This window comes from Hippoglossus hippoglossus, chromosome 13 (genome assembly GCF_009819705.1).
Source record: "Hippoglossus hippoglossus isolate fHipHip1 chromosome 13, fHipHip1.pri, whole genome shotgun sequence".
Lineage (NCBI taxonomy): Eukaryota > Metazoa > Chordata > Actinopteri > Pleuronectiformes > Pleuronectidae > Hippoglossus > Hippoglossus hippoglossus.
In genome coordinates, this window is record NC_047163.1 from 7,649,279 (window position 1) to 7,671,971 (window position 22,693).

At 40.4% G+C, this 22,693-nt stretch overlaps 1 protein-coding gene and 1 long non-coding RNA gene across 2 annotated transcripts in view; one reads left to right on the forward strand and one right to left on the reverse strand.

The window, feature by feature from the left end:
- Positions 1-2,842, reverse strand: part of hnf1ba (HNF1 homeobox Ba) — a 16,669-nt gene extending 13,827 nt beyond the window's left edge. The window contains exons 1-2 of the mRNA XM_034605397.1: positions 2,472-2,842; positions 300-499 (exon numbers count right to left, since the gene is read on the reverse strand). Coding sequence (XP_034461288.1) covers positions 300-499; positions 2,472-2,842 — 571 coding nt within the window. The remainder of the gene's footprint in view (positions 1-299; positions 500-2,471) is intronic.
- LOC117773449 overlaps positions 1-22,555 on the forward strand; it is a 25,682-nt gene extending 3,127 nt beyond the window's left edge. Inside the window, exons 3-4 of the long non-coding RNA XR_004615918.1 lie at positions 13,844-13,854; positions 22,436-22,555. This is a non-coding gene — a long non-coding RNA (uncharacterized LOC117773449). The remainder of the gene's footprint in view (positions 1-13,843; positions 13,855-22,435) is intronic.
- Positions 22,556-22,693: the final 138 nt, after the last annotated feature.

Consider the following 22,693-nt stretch of genomic DNA (forward strand, 5'->3'; position numbering starts at 1 on the left):
ATAAAACTTATTTCACAATGCCGTCTTTTAGCCAAAGAAAGAGATCCTTAGACACATTAATCCATTAAGGATATTTGTTTTCCTTTTGACATGTGACAATGACAAGCTTTATAAGAACTAGCACAGGGACAAATGCTGCGGGTCCATATGTCCATATAGGTCCATATGTCACCCAGCAAGAAGAGGACACGTCCAATCTAACTTCATATCCCTGCAGGTTTGAAACCCAAATAGAAGTCTGCGCTGCTGCCAACCACACATTACAGGCCAAGCTGTGAGAAACTCAAATATTAACTTACGTCGCAGTATTTCCCGCTGTTTCCTGACATACCAGGTGTAGAGGGCCGCTCGCTTCTGTGTTTTCATGGGCGTGCCTTTGTTGAGGTGCTGGGAGAGGTGAGACTGGTTCAGCCCTGTGATGTCCACCACCTCCCGTTGGGGGATGTTGTGCTGCTGCATGTAACCTTTGATCATGCGGGCAGCACGCCATGGGTCCTCTCTGGGTTCAGGAGCAGAAAACACACAACTCATTTCACCACTAAAGTTAGCCAAGCCCTCACAGGGACACAACACAGACTAAAACCCCTGATATTCACCTTTTTGGTCCTTGTCACACTTTTAAATGAATATAAAAACATACATAATGCTTCATGTCAGAGGGGGATGAGTTTAAGAAGATTCACAATACAAGTTGTTACAATAAAATGTATGAATCTAAACTTATTCTCAACAAACACACAGGCGCTCATGAACTTGTTCCTTCCTCTTTGCTTCCCTGTTTTTCAAGGCCTCCAACTTTAAAAGGGGCTTGTGCAATAATAAGTCCCCTCACAGACAACCCCGTTTATCATTGTAGCCCATTCTATAGGCTGTAAATATTTTCAAAGGTTAGTTCAAGTGGATTCAGGCCGGTTGAGAAACTTGGACTTAGTATTGAGTTCAGATTTCAGCCCTGGGAAACAGTTCGATTATGTCTCTGCAAATTCCAAGCCATGCACGTACGTTGGTGAACATATGAATGCAAAGAAAGTGAACAAATCATCAAACAAAAAAATGATGATGAGTAATAAGGTATTTGTCAGATTTTGGAAAAACTATAAAACTGGGTAACCCTCCACAAAGGATTAAAAAATATATGGTTTTACTTAATCCAGGTCAAAATGCATTTAAATCACATGTTGTTTAATTCATAATAAAAATACTATTTGAGTTTTAAAATCAAATATTAGTCTCTAGATGCTAATAAAAATGGAGTTAGGATTATACATAAAAAATATATGGTTTTAGTTTAGTTTGAAAAACCATGCTTTTAAATCACGTGTTCTTTTTTTTTAATTGAGTTTTACAATAAAATATTTGTCTCCAAAATCTCAAAAGTGGAATTCAGTGAGAAATAATTGTTTTTTTCGTTTAACAGAAATTAAAAGTACTTGCATCTTTATGGACTGCTGTTACTCCGAGTGTACATTTTGCATTAAAACTCCTTCTTACCTTGCAAATTCAGCCCTTAACGTGAATCGTTACGAAAGGAAAACGGAGCGAAAACGGTGTCGGAGGTGAAATATGGAGGCTGGTCCGTACAATCCGAGATCAGCGGGGCTCAGACACACTGACATCGGTAATTATAGCAAATCTCCGCGCGTCTGTTTGTTTTGGAGAATGTGCGTGAGCCCTACATCCAAGTCTGCGGGTTAAGTGGGAGATGTTAGTTTATAACTTTTGACAATGAATAACCAGATCTCCATTGACTCTAATCACACGCCACTGTGTATCTTTCAGTTGATGATTTATAGAATAAAATTAATAATAACTTAACTACACGTGGGTTCGTTTTGATATTCCTCCGCTGCTGTTGGTCGAAGATAGAGCCTCAAATATTAGTTTTTACAGGTTCGAGTGGAGATCATTAGAAATAAATTGCTGAGGTGTGGAATTAGGATTTTTTATAATGGGTTTATTGACGCGTGAGTAAATGCTCAAACTAAACGTATTGTTATTATTACTATTATTACTATTATTATTATTATTATTATTATTATTATTATTATTATTATTATTATTATTATTATTATTATTATTATTCCCATGGCTTCCACCCACTCGCTCCTCATGCAGATGCCCTGGCTGGGTTTTTTATCATGGAGGTGGAGAGTTGATAATAAACGGATCTAGGTTCAGCTGATATTTTGCAAAGGTAAAGAAATAATAATCCGTGTGGATAATTAGTAACCAGAACGTAAAACCGAGCCGTGGCGGGTTAATTTAAAACTGTAAACAAAGACAGAAAAGCAGTGTTTCGGGATTATAACGGGCTGGGCTATTTATCGTGTTGATTTTTAAATATTTAAAAGTTAAGAAAGAAAACGAGAGGAAGACGCCGTAAACGGAATTTAAAAAAAAAAAATCGGAGCGCTTATTTACACTTTTTTTGTTTACTAAACTTTAAGACTTTTTAAGAAACTTCAACTTACGACAACATGCGGTCCACCTCCGCCCTCTGCTCGACGGCCTCCTCCGTGTTGAGCGACTGCAGCTCCTTCAGTATCGGCGGCGTGTCGAAGTCGTCCCCGTCCTCGGAGCCCTCGTCCCCGGACAGCTTGCCCTTGCTGTGGTCGCTGGTGAGCGTGTGGAAGACGGGCTTGGAGTCGGAGTCCGGCCCGCTCATCTTGCCGGGAGCGGGGGACATGGACAGGCTCTCCATTTTAACTCCGAAGCTCGGCGGGCTGGGGTCCAGATCGTCCAGGGCCTGGATCAGCACGTCCTTGGTGAGTCCTGAGTCCAGCAGGGCGCTGAGGAGCTCCTGCTGCAGGGATGTCAGCTTGGATACCATTTTAGAGAACATTAAAAAGTCAACATATAGGCCTGCTGCTGCGTGCGCCTGAGCAGGGGGAAACAAGGGATGGAGGAATCAAAGTAAAAAGTTTTAAAAAAGTTCCTTCCTGAGTGGTCCGGTGTTGTGGGGAGTTCACTGCTGCTGACACCTGCTTCACTTCCCTGTTGAAGGGGAGGATGGAGCTACTTTGCCATGATGCTTTCTGAGAGCTGGGGAATATAAAACATGGTAATGAGTGGGCCGGCTGATGGCTGCCTTATGTAAATCCACGGAATAGGGCCTGAGCTGGGCCGAGGCCGACATGTGTTTACACTGCTGCACTGCTGCTTTTATTGGCTCCTCTTATCAGCGCAGCTCTGATGGACTTTGGACCCAGTTGTATATAAGCCTTAAAGACACTGAAGAAAGCAGAGCTGCACATGTTCACCAGGGATTTTTTACTCCATATCCGAGTTTCCTTTTTAGAAACAATATTAGGATTTGTAGAAGAGCAATGGTGGTTTGTTTCTGTAGTTGAGCTCTTGAATCGTTGTTTTGTTTGGTATTTCCGTGTTGATGATTACTTACTAATGAGATAATCATAGGTGTTGATGTTGATGAGGTGTAGCTGTTAATTCAGCTTTGTTTCCTTTAATGAGGCCTAATAATCTCATTAGTTTTACACCAATCTCTCACATTATACAGGAGCACAGAGAAAAACATTTAATACAGCTTTTACACAGTTTACAGCCCGACTGATATGGATTTAAGGGGCAGATGCCAATACCGATAATAGTAGTAGAAATTGTTTTATACAATACATCAGCTATTATATATATAAACAAAACACGTGGGCAATAATAACACTGTTCTGACAAAGAAATATAATTGAGGCGTAATATTTTTAAAGTCTGTCCACAAACTTTGTTATGAATGAATGTAAATATAAAGAATAAATAAAAAGACAATAAATATATATATTTATATATATACATTTTAGTTAATAATAATGTTAAAAATATAAACATATATACTTTTCAACATTGTTTATTCTGTATTTCGGCAAACATATCCTATATAAACTGATACCGATATGTCTGTTAAAAGCTGATAACGTGCAGTATTATCTGCAAACCGATATATTGGTCAGGCGCTAATATAGTAAACTTTAAAACCTTTCTCCTTTTCAAAAGCAGCCTCTTCATTTGCAGTAAATCACCATAATAATAGCCTATAATGTTATATGATAATAAAACAATTATTATCTTAACTTGAAGTGAAAGCTGTCATGCAACAGTATTTACAGGCTGAGCTTGAAAATGTGGGACAAAAGTCTGAAAGTCTCAAATTACCTCGACTGTCTCTTATCTGACATCATAAAACCTTTCAGGCCCGTCCTTTAATTACTGAATGAAACAATATGGGTTTATCTTATTTTGCAAATTTAAAAGAAATAAACCCATAAACTGTCAGTTCACTCAGGAGTTAAACAAACTGAACTTAATGATTAATGTGAGAGCAGAATGAGGTTATTAGGGATGATGTCAGGGTGTTAGCTTTTCACCTCTGCCTGGTTGAAACCATCTGTAAATAAAACAACAATAAAGCTGAATCCGTCGGTGTTTATCCCACACACGGACGGATGCTCTCCCACAGTCTGATGCAGCGAGATGGTAAAAGTGTCCAGTTTGACCTAAAAGTTCAAGCAAACCCAGTAAAATGTTATTAAATTAATTTTGTTGTAAACATTATATAACGCAAACAGAATGAGTTATGTGGGCTGCATTTAATATATATATATGAGCCTGGATTTTATTTTCTTTGCAGGTTAAATTTACCTGCAGCTTAAAAAGATCCTTTAACATTAAATCTGCACGACTTGTCAACGTTCAACCCTCTTGCTTCATGGATTCATTTTCAAATATGGTACAAGTGTGTTGGTGTAATTTCTAGTTTTAGACAACATGCAGGTTAAAGCCTAATGTGGATAGATAGATATATAGATAAATAGATGGATAGATAGATGGATAGATAGATAGATAGATAGATAGATAGATAGATAGATAGATAGATAGATAGATAGACAGATAGATAGATAGATAGATAGATAGATAGATAGACAGATAGACAGATAGACAGATAGATAGATAGATAGATAGATAGATAGATAGACAGATAGACAGATAGATAGATAGATAGATAGATAGATAGATAGATAGATAGATAGATAGACAGATAGATAGATAGATAGATAGATAGATAGACAGATAGACAGATAGATAGATAGATAGATAGATAGATAGATAGATAGATACTGGAAAAAGTAACTTATTATCAGCAAATATACACCTCGAGTATCAAAATAAATGCGATCAATATACAAACAAATTCATGTGAAATTGCCAATGTGTTTCACAGTTGTATTCGGTTGAGGTGTAGAATTATCTCACAGGTCCCAACGTGTCCTGTAATTTCCTAAAAAGCAACCGTTAATTCACCTGAAGTTTCCTGGAAAGAAAAATGTTATATGGTTCTAATTATAAGGAAATGAACCGGCCGTTCAAGTCATTGATTCAAATGATCGATGACTCCTTATGAACCCCCAACACAACTAATTAAACACAAAAACATCATCAGAACTTTGCAAATAGTGTTAATTTGAACTGCTCTGTTTGCTGTTGTTTTTATCTATAATCCACAGATGTCAGATATTGGTGCAGGAGTCTGAAGTGGAATTAATTAAAGTAGTGAATTTATTCTCGTTTGAAATCTGGACTTTTCTCTGTAAACAAAACCAAGGCCACTGACCTTCTCTGTGAATATGTATGATGCTTTACAACGAGATACTCAGCCAATTATTGGTCAGATGTGTAATCTGTCAGTGTAGTATCAATGTGGTTGATCATTAGTAATACTCTGGATCGCCTTAAACCTATTAGAGCCAGAGCCCAAATGCAGCAAAGCAGTTTATTAAACACGATATGTGTTGTTAGTACAAGTTCCTCCTCGCTGAAAACTTTCATGATAAACTTTATGTAACTTTTAAAAGTATATGATATGATTATGACAAATAAAATGCCCTGAGTTAAGGAGCAGGGAGAGATTAAAGTTCACTGGTGAGATAAAATAAATCACTGGAGACATTTTTAAGGTCCCTATAGGAATGTTTATCATTGTCATCTTTTATTAATGGAAATTATTGTTCCTACATCATCAAACACCTGTTGGTTGTTCGTCTTATCTGCTGCTGCTGCTGATCTGGGCGTCATCACGCAGATTACACTGCTCTCTAACCCGCGGCCTCCACTGGGGTGAGAAGTCTCTCTGCCGATGCACACCTCGGCTGCCCTTCGCTCCGCCGTACAAAGCGCCAGCCGCTGTGTCGTGTGGGTAGAGTTAATAACCCTGTGGAAACAGATAAATTACAGTCCGTCTGCAGCTTCATCATCTCCACTGACAAGTTAATGACTCAAGTGTTGGTTTTAAGGCCCCAAAGAAACAGATTTTGGTATTAACAGAATAAACGAGGCCATTTGTTGTCGGACACTAAACATTTTTGACACAATCTCACAGGAACAGAGGGTTAGATTAGTAACTTTAAACCGAAGAGATTGGCTTAAAGATAAACAAAAGATCTGAGAGAAGATGATACCTGTTTCTGATGTTACTCTTTTGTCTGAATTTAATAAAAAATATCAAAATCTAAGCCCAGAAAAACCAAAGTGTGGGTTTTGTCAAAGTAAGTTTTCAACAAATTACATTAGACTGAACAGGCACGTAAGCACACACACTTAAAAAACACACGTGTTGCCACTTTGGCATACATTTTTCTGGTCCGTTCTCAATTTTAAAAAATCTGTCAACCATTAACGACAAATAATAACAAGCAGCAAAAACAGTTGATCCAGTACACAGACCATCACGCCTGTTGTGAAAGCGGCCTGTCCACTGGAGCGTGGAGACGAACACGCACCGCTCATTATGCTTTCACACACACCGGTGACACACAGGTTGAGCAACAAAAGGGACAGGGACCATCCGGGGCCGAGGACAGTCTCACCTGTCCCTGTGTCCATCCACCTGCAGTAGGGTGAGTTACCAAAAATCTATCACACTAACAAACATTGTCTGTGCATCTAATTCCTATAGAGCTCCCTTGTTGTCCAAACACTATTCAACACATGAATTAGCCAATCTGTTGCACAGGACATTATCCTGTCATTTATTTTGAGTCAATCCCACACACACACACACACACACACACACACACACACACACACACACACACACACACACACACACACTAACCTTAACCCTAACCCTAACCCTAGCCGAAATCTAATTCTAACCCTAAAACCAAGTCTTAACCCTCAAACAGCCGTTTGAAGATGTGAGGACCAATTGTCCTCACTTTCCCAAAAAAGTCCTCACACCATAACGTCTATGTTCAAAATGGTCCTCACAAATATATAAGTACCAAGTACACACACACACACAGACTAACTGGGCCTCATGCAAGAACCAGTTGTGCAAACTGCTTCTTTCCTAACTGGCACATGATTCAATAGAATTTTTAGGAACCAGTTAGGAACCAAATTCTTGCTTGATCCAGATGATGATGAATCATGAATGAAAACACACTTGTTTGACAGAGTCCAAATATATCAAATTGATTTGACTGGAAAATTTAATTAATAAATATAACATACATTTTCTGTGCGTATCATTATCACTGTTGCTTGAGAAGTTTCTGTGACATATTTTGTGCCATTTTTGTACTTTGTACACTTTCGTGGATTTCATTAATTGTTAATTATTTACATATCTACTTACCCTTCCATCACACCTGTTAAAATGAAATACTGTTTATCTTTTCTTCATCTTTATCGAGACCTTCTGTCCTCAGGGCCTCAATAGGAAAGAGTAGAGTTATTAAATATCAGCTCATGTACAAATCTCTCGAGCTCAAATGTCTTTTTTTACAAAAATATTTTATGTCTCCTCCAGACGCTGGAAATGTAGGATATTAAGATATAAGATATTAAACTGGTGAAGAGACAACTTGGTTTATCCAAAAACGTCAGAAAAAGTGGAATTCATGATGTGCTTTCTTCAAATTTAGGACTTTTACACATCTCTCTTTACACCATTCTGGTATATTCTTGAATAGAAACTACAGTCAGAAGAACAACTCAAATGGTGGTTTATTCACTGGATAACATCACCTCCCAACCTGGATCCAGCAGCCGGTGTGTTCCCTGTGTCAATTTAACCCTTGATCAAACTTCAGGGACACACTGTGAGTACTGATGCTGGTCCAAGGTGTGCTTGGCCGTCCCCAGTGTCTTCACTGACCTGTCCTCACCCCACGGCCTGGTCTGTGCACTGACCGGAACATTTGGAAAGTAACTGAAATAAAAAGGGCAAGGGCTACAGTGTGCGTGAGGTTCAGGATCCTGCGGCCATGTGTCGTTCCACAGACTGAGCTGGACCTTAACCTCTGAATTCTCCGACAGCTCGTCTCCTCTGCTCAGAAACCGGAGACGACAGTTTGATGTCTTCTGTGTCCCAATGAAGAAGTTGGCCTGGAGGAGAAATACAAAAGTTGTCAAATTCATTGATATGCTGATTGGCTTTCGTGCCAGGAATTAGATGAGAAAGTTGTTACCACTCTGATGCTTTAACCTACTGGAGTCTCCACTGGCTGCCTGTGTAACTGTACTTAACTTTGGCATTGTGCAATCGATGTGGCACAAACTTTATGGTAACACACTACTGGCAAAAGAATAGAATAAACACCTCACCATAAACTGATGTTTTTATATAATGTGTTACTAATCAGTGTTGTGACTAATGAATTTGATTGCCTTTAAATAGAGTCAACAATTTTGGTTGTAAAAAAATTGTCCATGGATTACAATTTATACCCTGGTCCCTCCTGCAGAGGTTCCTAGTTCAGGGGGAAAGTTCCTGCATTTCAAATGCGACTTAACATGCTCCTAGTTCCATAATTATCCACAAGATAACAAATACGCATATTTCTCCCTAGAGGTGCAAGCAGAGAGTTCATACCTCCGACCAAAACGGCCCAACATCCAATCTCACAATGTTTATAAAAGTAAAAAGAAATTCCTGGATGCGTACCAAAATTGAATGGGTTCTTCCCTGACCCATACAGCATCCCACCACCCAGTTTCGTGAGAATCGGTCCCACAGTTTTTTGTGTAATCCTGCAAAATAACGAAAAATGTCAAAGTACCGGAAGCGGCCAGAATTGACATGAGACAAAAGAAAGTTTCAACCACTCCTAACACAATAGAATAATACAGTGTGCTTTCGTGTATTCAATGATAATGATCTCTGCAGAAAAAGTGACTCAACTAGGAAGCATCAGCAAGAAAGAATCTATAAAAATACAAGGTCAAAGACGAGTCTTACAATCTAAAGAACCCAGTTCACATCTGTTCCTCACACAAAACCTCATTAATCATGTAAATCCTCCGACTATTTTATGATAATCATCCGTCATAAATCCATCAGTGATCCCATGTTTCCACCAGAGCTTTGATTGTGTCACAGTTTCTCTTCATCAGATGGAGCAGCCGCTTTGATCCTTATCAGCGCAATAAGATTTCATCACCACACCCATGAATCACACAAGGATGGCTGCTTAACTGTGGCACACGCACACACACACACACACACACACACACACACGCACACACACACACACACACACACACACACACACACACACACACACACACACACACACACACGCATACACTCACACACGCATACACACACACACACACACACACACACACACACACACACACACACACACACACACACACACACACACACACACTAACAAACACACACTCACACACGACTGACTGATACGAGCAAGGGTACGGAAGAGGAAAGTGATGGAAGATGCTGGCATCCATCCACTCCTCCCAATTCATAAACATGACCTGTGCATGATCCTGCGCTTGGGAGGCCTGCCAGCCCGTAGCCGTGTGTGTGTGTGTGTGTGTGTGTGTGTGTGTGTGTGTGTGTGTGTGTGTGTGTGTGTGTGTGTGTGTGTGTGTGTGTGTGTGTGTGTGTTTGAATCAGGCCCAGGACTTAAAAGTCTCTCGGCCTGTGTTTGCTCTTCATGCCCAAGGTGTGTGTGAAGTCACAGACTGAGCTGTTCCTCCTCTTTTCTTTTGTTAGATCAGGTCAGATCTCAGCGGCTTACTGGTTTGGCAGTTAGTCACAGCACTGCAAACTGTGTCTCGGTGTTGTTTGATTACGTCTTAGCGTCTCTCTGATGTGTAGTATTTTGTTTTCTCTTGCCGTGACAAAGCAGAAACACTTTGGGATTTTCCATCTCTGTCAGGCCGGTGTTCTTGATGTGAATATACTGTGATGCAGCAGTTTGTTCGTCAGGGCAGCACGACCGCTTGCAACATCTACCGCACCCCTCTCCCCAGTCAACTCCACAACTCCCACGCTTTCACTGAAACCGAGCCAGGATGCTCTTCTTTCATTGAACAAATACACTTCCTCTCGTGTCTCCTGCAACTCTGATTATCTGAGGGAGAGTAGAGGAGATGTTTGAGGGCAAAGGTCAACAAACCCTCTGCAGTTCAGCTACAGAAGCAGAATGGCCGTCATCACCTGTGGAGCCTCTCAGGGCCACAACACCATCTGAAAATCACTACGACAGCACATAAAGGAAACAGAGAAGGGAGGTTTGACCAATCATAACATTCATGCTCATATCCAGGAAGTGCTGCATGTTTTATTGGAAGGATGAGGCTCCTTTGTGTTCTGTTTAACCCCGAAGTTTTTATTCCTGAAATGACCTGTAAGGTGCATTTCCTTTCTGCGGTGTTGAAGCCAAATTACTCAGCTTAAATTTTTTTTAACAAAAGGAAAATCTCCATTACTTAAGTTGTGACGTGTTCATAACTGGTCTCTTGGCAAATCTGTAGTTTTATTGCTGAATTTTGTCATGAAAGTGTAAAACATTTTGCACTTATGATGTAAATATATTTTTGAAAAGATCAGCACGATCAATACAATCTAAAAATATATCTAAGCCTCATGACACCACAAGACATGACCAATAGTCACTATCCACATATTACACATATATTATTTGTGTTTCTTTATTTATGTTTTTTGTTTGTGTGTCTGTAGCTGATGATGATCTGCTGGCTATCCTCCTCTTCCTCTTCCTCCTCCTCCCAGCTGCTTGCTTGCTTGCTCTCTCTCTCTCTCTCTCTCTCTCTCTCTCTCTCTCTCTCTCTCTCTCTCTCTGGCTCGCTAGTCAATATTGACTCAGGGATCGAAGCGACAGCCACTTTGTCTCAGATACACGAGGGCAGACCTGCTATCTCTATGGCATCAGGTGAAAACACAGAAAGGCTGGTCATCCTATATCAGAATTAAAGAGTACTCTGCTGTATACATCCCTGTACAAGACTTTGAAATCAGTTATTTACAGATATAAAATGTTGAGGGCTGCAGATGCACAACCTGGTGGATGTGAATTATCAAAAATGGTCATTAGGAAACAAGTAGTAAAACTACATGTGCCAAACTGAATAAAATGCTAAAGGTTCCTCTGTAGGTATTCAATTTAGAATATATATGCCAAAATTGGAAAATCAGTTATCTATAAATGAGTAGAAATACGTATGTAATATATGCCGTATGACGTATGTTTACTCATATATATTTCACATCTTTGTCAAATTATCATATTTCATTGGATTTGAAAAATCCTAAAAAAGCTATAAAGTTTTCAGAGACAGTTTTCTTGATCACTAAGGTAAAGATTTTAAAGAGCAGCAGCAGCAGCTGCAGTCAAACAAATTGACTGTGAAATTAAATGAGCCAAAAAACACACGCAGGCACATTGAGGCATGAAAAGAAACCTGCGCTCCAGCAACAGGACCAGTTGCTTCAGAGGTTAAACTAAACGTGGTGTCACCAAGAGTAAGATTCGAAAGAAAGACAGAAACATATTAACTGTATTGGGACAAACTCTATTGTTCTGTTGTTCATTTCACTTCTCTGGAATAAAACTTCCATCATCCCTGAAAGCACAACACTCCCCAAAGGCTTCCAACAGTATGGAGATGGTCCATCCTCCTGCACAGAGAGGCCACATGTGTCACCTAGTTATCTATTAGTCAACTCTGGTGAGGTTTGCATGTGTCTCACACTAACGTTTTGACGCTGGTTACCAGTTCCATACCGCTGGTTCATTTTGCATAGGTGTGAGCAGAAGGCACAGAAGTGTAGGACTGATGTTTCAGGGTATCGATGTGGAGGTTCGCTGCAGGATGTGAACCTCTTGTTGAACTCACTGCTGTCCCCTAGTGAAGGACTGCACACCATGCAGGTCTGCAGAGCATGATGCACACACACACACACACACACACACACACACACACACACACACACACACACACACACACACACACACACACACACACACTCATGCATGCACCAGCAAAACTTCAACTCCAATGAAGTTGTTATTTTCATTTGGGAGTTTTATTGCGCTGGTAACACAGCATCTGCCCACAGTGTGCAACAATAAAGTTGAAACACACACACACACACACACACACACACACACACACACACACACACACACACACACACACACACACACACACACACACACACACACGTCCATTCTCAGTATCAGCCATGACCTTACTTTGATCAGACAGACTATGACTAGTCCATGTAAGGTGTGTCCCTGGGCAATAAATCTCCTGAGAACAGAACATGAGTTAATCAGGTCCAAGCCGTTAGGTGCTACACTCAGCGGGAAGTCAAACACACGCCTACAAGGAAGAGTGTGTGATGACTTATGGCAGGATCAGACGTTTCTTTATTTAGCAGCGCATTTGGAATTGAGACAGGAATGTTGTTATCAGATATTTACTCTGTCGTTGTTAACATCCATATTCTGTGTGATCTCTTTGTTGTGCTCTGCAGGAAAAACTCTTCATGGAGCTTTAGAGCAAGTTTAATTTCTCTTTTAAGCTGCAACTTTGCTGCTTTGGTTCAATCTCACTTCTCTCATAGCTTCAATTTCATGACTTTCTTCAGTGAAAAGTCTCTAAAACTCCACTCGATCAAAGAACAGAGCTAAACTGGCATCTTTTCATATTGTTGGGAAGTTAAATAACAATCTACATATGATAAGTGTGTCTGCATGTAAACGCTTGAACTGTAAAGCAACTACAGCTGTTGTGGAGTAGAAGTGTTAAGAATCATTAAATGACATCAAAATGTCGAGAATTTACTGAATCAAACCACTAGTTTTTGATATATTTATACCAATATACAATATATCATTAATAATGTAAAGTAATCTGTCTTTGGTCTTTGGATATATTGTTTTGAAAACTGTTGCTCAGAAGGAGAAACCTCACAGGCTTGGAAAGATGGAACTGCTCACAGAACCTCCAACTGGATTTTGAAAGACCACAGCAGTTGACTTTATTCCTATTTTTCAAAAAGCAAAAGGAAAAAATCTTTCTACTCCCATTTCTTTCCCTCATGCTTGGCCCCAATACTCTACCATATAAACCAGTGTGTGAATGTGGAATTTAGAAAAGACTTTGCACACAAGCAAAAAAGCTGTTTCCACCTGATCCAGATGTTCCACAGCAGCTCAGTGGGACGCACTAGGGACAAAGCTGCACCCGGGTGTCCGCAGCAGACGCTACACGGGATTGTGATCTCCATCCATGGCTCCCTCCCTGCCCCGTGTTTTTCTTTCTCCTCGTCTATGCAATTAGAGATTCAGAGGTAATTACTTGCTCGGCTTCCTCTGCGATTAAACGGCAGGTTCACAGCACCCTGATTAATGCACAGGCACGCACAGCTGCCATTAGCGGCCACGAGAGGTGGAACGTTGGGACTGAAACTCTGCAGAACAAACACACTGCACAGAGCGACACAGAATTACACAACATAACGCAAAGACACTAAAGTGAAAAAATGCACAAGTGTTCTCGCTGGTCTCTAATAACATGTATGTAGAACTTTTTCTACATAACATGTGTGTTTTACTTAAGTCTCAATTTTCTGCTGCTTTTTACTTTGTTACAGAACATTTCACAAATGTTTCTATTCCACTACAACTGTAGCTATATTTGAAAAGAATAGAATACTCATTCATATAAAATGTGTTTCTATGCACATAGGAAATTATCAAAATATTTCCCAGCTCCACCCCAACTACCAACAAAATGTTGCTGAATCTTACATCTTACAGACTTAAAATTAAAAAGTTAAAAGTAGTAATAAATGTCTTTTAAATTCTATCTGTCATATAAATATAAACTGTCAGGCTGTAAAAAAATATTTGTTTGTCTTTTGTATAGAGACATTTCCTATCATAAATACTTTTACATTTTAAATTCACACATGACTTTTTAAATACATTTCTTTCCCTTTCAAGAAGATGTTTTAAAAACACATGAAGGGGAAATAACAATAAGTGAAATCTTCTCTCTCTCCTCCCACAATCCGACACTCATAGCTTTTTATTTTGGCCATAAAGGCCCCAGCGACAATGTGACAGTAGCTACACCACACGACCTTTAGTGTCAAGATTATTTTTTCTGTCAGCAATTTATTTGCCTGGTCTGACAGATGCAGTAGCAGGTTATCTGTCCAGGTCTGTAAAGGTCTATAAGCTCTTTTTATTTCTTTTTGTCAACAGTTAATGTATAACCGAGTGTGCGAGGAATCAGCACATTTTCCCTTTTTCTACCTCATACGCAGATCGATGCTGGTGTGGCTTCGCTGCTCGGGAGCTAAATGGGATCATTGTCAGGAGAGAGACACGGGGACACATCTCATCCTGCCCGGAATTCAGACGTGAGATACAGTATCAGGAGGGTTTTCACAGCAAACTGCGGAGAAGTATAACAACAAAATACACAATTCTTCAGGGAAAGAAGAAGGAAAACCACTTGTCCTTCTCCTGTCAGCTTGTCACGATAAGCTCCTGTCTCACAATAAGTGGACAAACTGTTTTTACAGTAAACATGAACTTTGATAGGAGAGGTCCCACCCGGGCTCCTCTCCATCCACTCGGCTTCTTTAAGTCAGCTTTGGAACAATTAGGATTCTGGCCCCGCGCCACCTAATGTAGAAACCGAGTTATCTATTATTTCATGAGTAAAGAGGAAAAGCTTCACACTCAGTCAACCATGGCGTCTGTCTTGTCCCCCTGTGATTGCTTAAAGCACCTAGAGTTCTCACCTTGTCCATGAAGTCATCACTCTCTATTCCAGGAAACGAAACCCCCCCCAGAGAGCTGATTCATATCCTGTTTATGTTACTTGCATTACTTACATGCATATGTTACTATGTCATTTTTGATCAAGTCATCCTGCAGGTGAAACATTTTCTATGTGGTACAATCCAAAAAGTAGAGTTTAAGCCACATCATGGCGTTAATGACGGCTTCAATATCGTAATTCAGGGTCAGAGATATTCTGTCATTTTAAGTTCTTATCACTCTGATGCTTGTTCAATCGCTCATTTCTCCAGGAACTTTGATTTTAAGAGTTTTTTTGATGCTATTAAATTGGGGTGAAGCGTCATAATTGACAGCTGAGACTGACTCATGATTGGTCGAGCAGGTGCATCACTGCCAGGAAGACTCTGGTTTTCAAAAGTGCAAGATGGCGGCGTTCGTATCTGGGATATTTTGGCTTCATTTCGGGATCCTGGGAGGAAGTGGAGACGTGTTGTCCGTCTTTATTTACAGTCTATGTTGATGGAAAGTCCCTAAATTCACAGGTATTGTGTTTTATTAATAAACCAAATTATCAGACCAATACCAAATGTTGACCTGATGGTGGCGCTGAAATGAAAAGATTACCAGAGATTCTTGACGGCACTGGAGCAAAATCCAGGGGGTCACGAAACCGAAAGATACATCGTCCGAGGACCATGAACTTCAGCACATCACGTCCATCCAGTAGATTCTGAGAAACTTCACAGGATGTCATGAAAACTTTAAACTGCTGTGAGAAGGTCGAGGCTTTTTGCCTCATGGAGCATCGAGTTTATTTTAAATATAAAAACGTGTAGGCCACAGTTTTAATCTAAATCAATAAGTAGCTACCTCTGTCACCTCTGAGTTATTTATTGTCCAGGAAACTCTTCAAAAAACGTCCACACTCTCAAACCCTGTGAGACATTTGACATGGTGTTGATCAGCACGAGGTTCAGAGTTCAGGCTGATTAAACTGACAGTGTCGTGAAGCCAGTGCCAACAGCTCTGCAACTCCGAAACGCATTCTTCCAGAGCGCCACCCCCCCCCCCCCCCCCCCCCCCCCCCGACCCCCCTGTCCCTCCGTCCCACTCCAGCACCAGTGGACTCTGGCCCTCTGTCTCCACGGTCCTCTGCTCATCCCTAAAATTAATTCATCCGCACATCTCTGTCCTTCCAACACCACATTAACCCCGACCACAGGAGGCATCCTGTCGGAAAAAAATGTCCCTCTCTGGCTTCACGGTGAAACATCAGTTTGACCTTTTCCACCTCGGGCCCTCGCTCTGCTCCTTTCCCACCCCCTCGCTCTTGCTCCATTCACGTTGCAGCACAGGCCTCACGCTCGTACAGCTCAGTGATCCCGAGGAGCGGACAGAACGCAGCGGCCACGTGTTGTCATTGGACGTAAAAGATTTAAATCAACTATCAGTGTGACAAAAACATTTCATCCTCTATCAGATATGAAGATAAACATACATGTAAGTCTGAGCCCCCCCCCCCCCCCCCCCTGCTCTCTGAACACCTCAGCCGTTGCAGTGCAATAGTGAGGAAGACTCATTTCGGAGGGTCACGCCACACTGGCTGCTTTCTGGAGGACAGAGAAACTGTAATTGGGGGCCATTAGCTGTTGCCCAAGACCAGTCATGCAGGGTCGGTTTGTAGATTGAGACATGGTGACTGCACAGTCCCACCGCCTGTATCAGTGTCCCCTACCTGTGTGACTTCCTCACCCGCCCAACCTCCTCCAACCTCCCTCACCAGACCCCCTGCATGACCCCCTCTGTCACAACACCCCCACCCTCACTCACACTCACACACACACACACAGACACACACACGCTCTACCACCACATACCTCTCCATGTCCTTTGGCTTTTGTGCTGTCTTCAAACAGACCTTGAAGGGAGTCAGGGACAGCGAGAGCCAACAGCGATCAAACAAAAAGTCACTTTTATAACAGCTTTAAAATTCTGTCGGGATAATCTAAACCTCATCACTGACCTGTGGGACAGGACGCGGCAGGATCCGCTCTGTTTCACCTGTGGTTCAATCTGCAGGGAGACAGAGGCCATTTTAAATCTATGAATATGGGGGATACGGGAAAAGGAAATAGAAAGTGAACAATATCTGTTACAATAAGCGAATAGTTTATGATATTTAGTTTTTCCAAAAGCTTCTTTTGGGGTAAAGTTGCCAAGATTTTACGTTTTTTTTATTATGGGATGTTACTGATGATTGTAAATGATTTTATTTCCCATTAAAAGTGTCTCTATCCCCATTCATTCAAACAGGGGCCTGGTCGTGTTTGCCTGAAATAACCAACCACTGCCAAGATGGCTGCCGAGTGGCGACATTGGCTATAAATTAGTTGACTAAACTAATCATGTGCTGCTCAGAAGGTCCCGTTTCCCTGAATTAAGTTGCTCCGACTTTGGTGTTTTTCATGTGTCGGAATGTGGAAAAAACATGATGTGAAAGATCTAAATAAAATGTATTTATGTTTAAACAACAACTTGACATCTCTTTCCAATTCATGCATAATAAGGAAGAGTGAAGAAAAAGGATCAGGTGTGACAAGAATAAAAATAATCTAAAATTTATGTATGTTAATATTAAAAACTTCTACATGGGCTAAAAAGTCCAGTGTTAGAGGCTTGTAAGAGATGGACATTCAATTTGCAAGTGACAAAGCGGTTTCACATTAAAAGATACTAGAGCTGATTGTAAAATTGTAAATGGTTTTCCCATTTTTCAGCTTATTTTTAGCACCAGCTGAATGCACCATCACACACATGATGTAACACACAAAGAAAATCATTTCTTTATGTAACTGTCCTCATTTTTCTTATTCTTCTCTTTATCCCTCATTCTGTTTGGTTTGAAGATGAAGACGTTTCCTCCAATAAAATAATTCAAACAGGGGAACATGTGTCTCCAGAGGCAGAATGTCCCACTTCTCTGAAGATCTTTTCAGCCTGAACACAAGTCAGTCTTTTTGCAGGGAGGCCGTGCAGGAGCGGAGCCCCCCCTGCGGCCACACAGCCAGTCAGTGGAGCTGCACTTTCACGGTCCCTCTCATAAAGAGCTGCCCTGCTTTATGGCCCTGTTGCCCAACATCACATGCCTCCAGTGTCGGGATATGATCCGAGATAAGGCAAGAAAGCACCGAAACAAGTCTCACTCTCCTCCGTCCTCGCGCTGCTCATTCAGGGAAATGACCTGAATGGAGGAACATAAGGAGGTTTGGTTTTGAAACGGTTGACAAACACAGCGATTAGAATCTACACTAAAGTGTCTCACATTATATCTCCAATGTTAAATGTTGGGGGTGGTTTTGATGAGACTTCTTTGGAAGATATCAAAGAATCACTGAGATGCCCTTATTGGATACAAGTTTTATAAATCAAGTCTTTATGATAAGCTGATTACCTTATCCTTGACAGCAGCGCACAGCGAGGGCCGTAAAGGTGCAGGATTATGAGGTGATGGCCCATAAAGGGTTTGGCTCAGATAAGGAGGTTTGTGGGGAGTGAAAAACAGAGATGGTGACTTTAGGCCAATGGAAACTGGTTTTCTCAATGACAATCAGGTCGTCTCGGCTACATATCACTGCACGGCACCGGAATATTCAGCTTTCTTAAGTTTAGGGAGTCAATCGTTGCATTCATTTTAACCAGGAGCAAACTTTTCATGTTTCCATTTTCTGGGGGAAAAAATGAGCAGAGAAGGTCATAAAAATATTGCGGCCCATGAAAGGCAGCCACTTCAACCTTTAACCTGCTCCTCATTTAGTCAAGCAGGAAGTTTGTTAAGATGTGGAATGATGTTAAAACTTGTGCATAAATATCTTCACTGATATGAGAAGGCTATTAAAAAGCAGTGAGCAGAGATCCTTCCCCTCCGATACCTCCCCATTCTCTTGCAGTTTTAGCCGAATGAACTTAATGCGTATTTTGTTTTGCCAGCAGTCACAATGAAATTCCTCCCCGCTGAGGTGCACCTCTCTTATCTTCACAATGGCTCTATTAATGAGCCTAATGGTATATGAGTGATACCCACACCTGAGTGAAACTGTGCGGGGTGACTGCCTCTGCAACTTCCCGCATTGCAATGCAGCCCTCGGTGGCTGCGGTCCATTCAGAGGAAACCATTAGAACAAACTGCTCTCAGGTGCAGCAAAGCAGACCGGGCTCGACCATTTATGAACCAAATCACCTCTGGGTGTCCTACGCTGCAAGGACAAAGTTTGTCTTCATGCAAAGTCTCACACCCTTCACCCACACAGCAGCAGCACTATGTGGGTGTAGACACACAGAAACAGAGTGTTTTTTGTTCTGTTTTTTAAAATATCGTCTAATCAGTAAGTATTGTTTGTAGTGGGAGAGCTCAAATTTTCCCCTTTGGTCTTCAAAAATACAATTTTTCTGCAAAACTTCCTGTTACATTTAATGTGAATGACTAATAAAATGTACGTGACCACAGGTCCACAGTAATATGAGCTGTGCAGTCAACACAGCCTTTATATTTAGTTTTTATTCAACACAGTCTATAAAGTCTTTATGAATATACTTTTTGAATAAGCTCCTAAAAAAAACTTTATGTAAACTTAAAAAACTTCCCTGGTGCATTACGAACTCGACCTTGTGGCTTTTCACACAAAAATAAAAGTAAAAAACAACTGAACAACATGTTGGTTACACGGGGAAAAAAACAACCATAAGAAATACCTGAACAATTATTTAATTATTGAGGAATCAAACATGCGTCAGTTGAGTTTTGCACTAAAATTATATTTTAATTTTCTTTTTTTATATGATCCACTGGAAATAAACTTGACTGTTTTACTGTGTATTGTTAAAAACCAATATTTACATCAAAAACAGAAGAAGAGAGACAGAAAGAAAAATACAATATAAATTTGTTTTGAAGACAAATGTGTCCCTCTTGTGGATACAATGTGGAAGTGCATAAAGACGAATATTTCTGATAAAACAATCCAAACATTCATGACCGATTAGCGTCATATAACTACTAAACTAAAATTGTACCTAAATTTAATCATAATAAATAGCTTAACATTTATATTTATTCTTTGGTTGTGTAGAACTACTATCTGTCCATCCATTTATCCATTTATCCATCTGTCCATTCATCCATCTATCTATCTATCTATCTATCTATCTATCTATCCATCCATCCATCCATCCATCCATCCATCCATGTAAATCATATGTTTTCAACCACTAAAACACACAGCACACAACTGGAGCATATTTTCCTTTTTGAGGATTTTCATGTAGTAATGTCCTTACACACTAAAAAACAACAAGGAGTACTTCTACCTACACACCGTGTGTCCAGTTGCTGCTGTTAAAATGTTAATGTGTCGCTTTTTATCCCTTTTTTAAAATTGCCATCCCTGATGTTTGAGTCTGACTCATTTGCCTCCTTGTTATGTCGCCCACTGCTCACCTCACTTTCTATGAGGCATCAGCAGAACACAAACGTCCCCACGTCACTGAGAGACACGAAACAGACGGACATCTTCAGCCAGAGTCAAAACAACAAGTCGGTTTGATGCAGTTCAAGTTCTTCATGTTTTTTTTCAAATCAAAGCCTGAGAAAAGCTGAAAAGAGCTTTTTCTAGAGTATGTGGGTAAAAATATGCTGCAGTGAAAGGATCTGTTTTAAGACCATTCAGAGGATTTCAATGCTTCATTCGTCTTTCATACGATCATGTTGCTGAGTCTCTCCATCCAGTCAATGATCTGTCTATGTGTGAATCTGCCCATGAATTACACGTCTGTGTGGGAAGATGGATGACAGCCGCCGGCGGTGAAAGAGAAAGCAGGAGGGGATGTGGGGGACGCAGACGCTGGCGGGAAAAACAAGAGGGTAACACATCAGTGAAGGTTTGGTGAGAAAGAAAACAAGCCTCTGACTCGTATCTGTGTAAAACTGTGAATCCACATGTGTACACTTGCTTTTCTCTACAATATTCAGATTGTCTGCATTCCCACCAGTTGAGAGTTCAAATGAATTTTGAAGCTTCAAAAGTCAGAAGGATTGAGAATAGATTTTTTATATTTAGTCAGAGAGTCTCAGTTAACTCCACAGTTTCTTATTTCACCCACACTGACCTCAGTCTGTCTCTAGAAATTATTCATTAATCTCTCGTCCTGTAACACGTCTGCTGTCTCAGATACTCGCCGGCTCGTCTTTCCTCAGATTTCAGTAGAAAGATCAGTCAACACTTCTCATGAGGACTCAATGGTTCATCTCTTATTTTATTGGGTTTTGTATTCTCCAGCTAATTTACTGAACTTTCCTCGAAATTTCCCAAAAGTTAGCTGAAAGAACATTTTCAAGAACGGCCTATGAAACCTGGTAATCATTATAGTGTTGCTACATTTATTAAGCAGCCACTTATATTAAACTATTGAATTATGTATAAGGTAAGTCAACAGTATTTCATAATAAGATATCAATATCTAATGGAGTGTATTCCAAAAAACTATATAAATTCTTAATGTGACAGAAAATGATATTTTAAAAAGGTCCAGTCTGTGGAAATTGGTTGAAATATGTTTGTAAGTATAACCGGTGAGTCTGTGATATTCCATAGAATAGAGGGTATAGTGTTGTATTTGTATCATTATATTGATAATTAAAAATGAATTTGTCACACAAAACTAAGGAACTTCCAATGCAACCAAAAACTACTGGTTAGCATAAAATTCCACCAATAAATACAGCAACTAACACTTTCTCCATTTCCCCAAACTGCGTAGGCCTATCTTGGAAATATCCTAATAACGTACAGCAATTTTTTAGGAAAGCTATGGGGAAACTTTCCAGGAAATCCACTGGAAAATGTGGGCCCTGTAAAATAAATCACTAAATGTACAATGTAAAAATTAGCCACGGTTTAAGAAATGATTTCCTCTAAAGCAGGATCATCTCTGAACGCAGCCTCAGTGCATCACACGTGCGATGATGAGTCTCGATGAGCAACACAGCCCTGCAGCGACTGATGTCACATTTACGTAGTTTGTGCTCTTCAACTGAGAGTGAAGGTCTCACAACTGTTGCTATGGACCCGTTTTTACACCAGACCACTTACAGGCATTATTTTCCATCTTTATTCAAGAGACAGATTCAAACTGCACTACACTCAGATACTGGCCTGCCCTTGTTAGAACACCACCTGTGCTTCAGTTTGAGTCCCTTTACTCAGCCTTGTTTTATTCAAAAGGTTCAAGAGAACAATTCACCTAAAAAAAAGGACCTGTCATCTTCACTAAAGCTGATCTACTCAGACGCCAGCCCTCGCCTGGATGTTCTGGATATTTCTGACCAGGACAATCTCCTTCTGCGTTCTTCTTATGCGAAAAGCAAACTCTGGAAATTGTCCGGAGACAAATTTCCGGAGATCATGTCTCAAAACTGCAAAGTAAGACATGTTATATCTTGTTTTTGTCATTTCTAAATGTTATATTTTTCGACCTTTAGACCGAGCTGTTCTTCGTGCTAAACGAAGCTAACCAGCTGTTAGCGATGAATT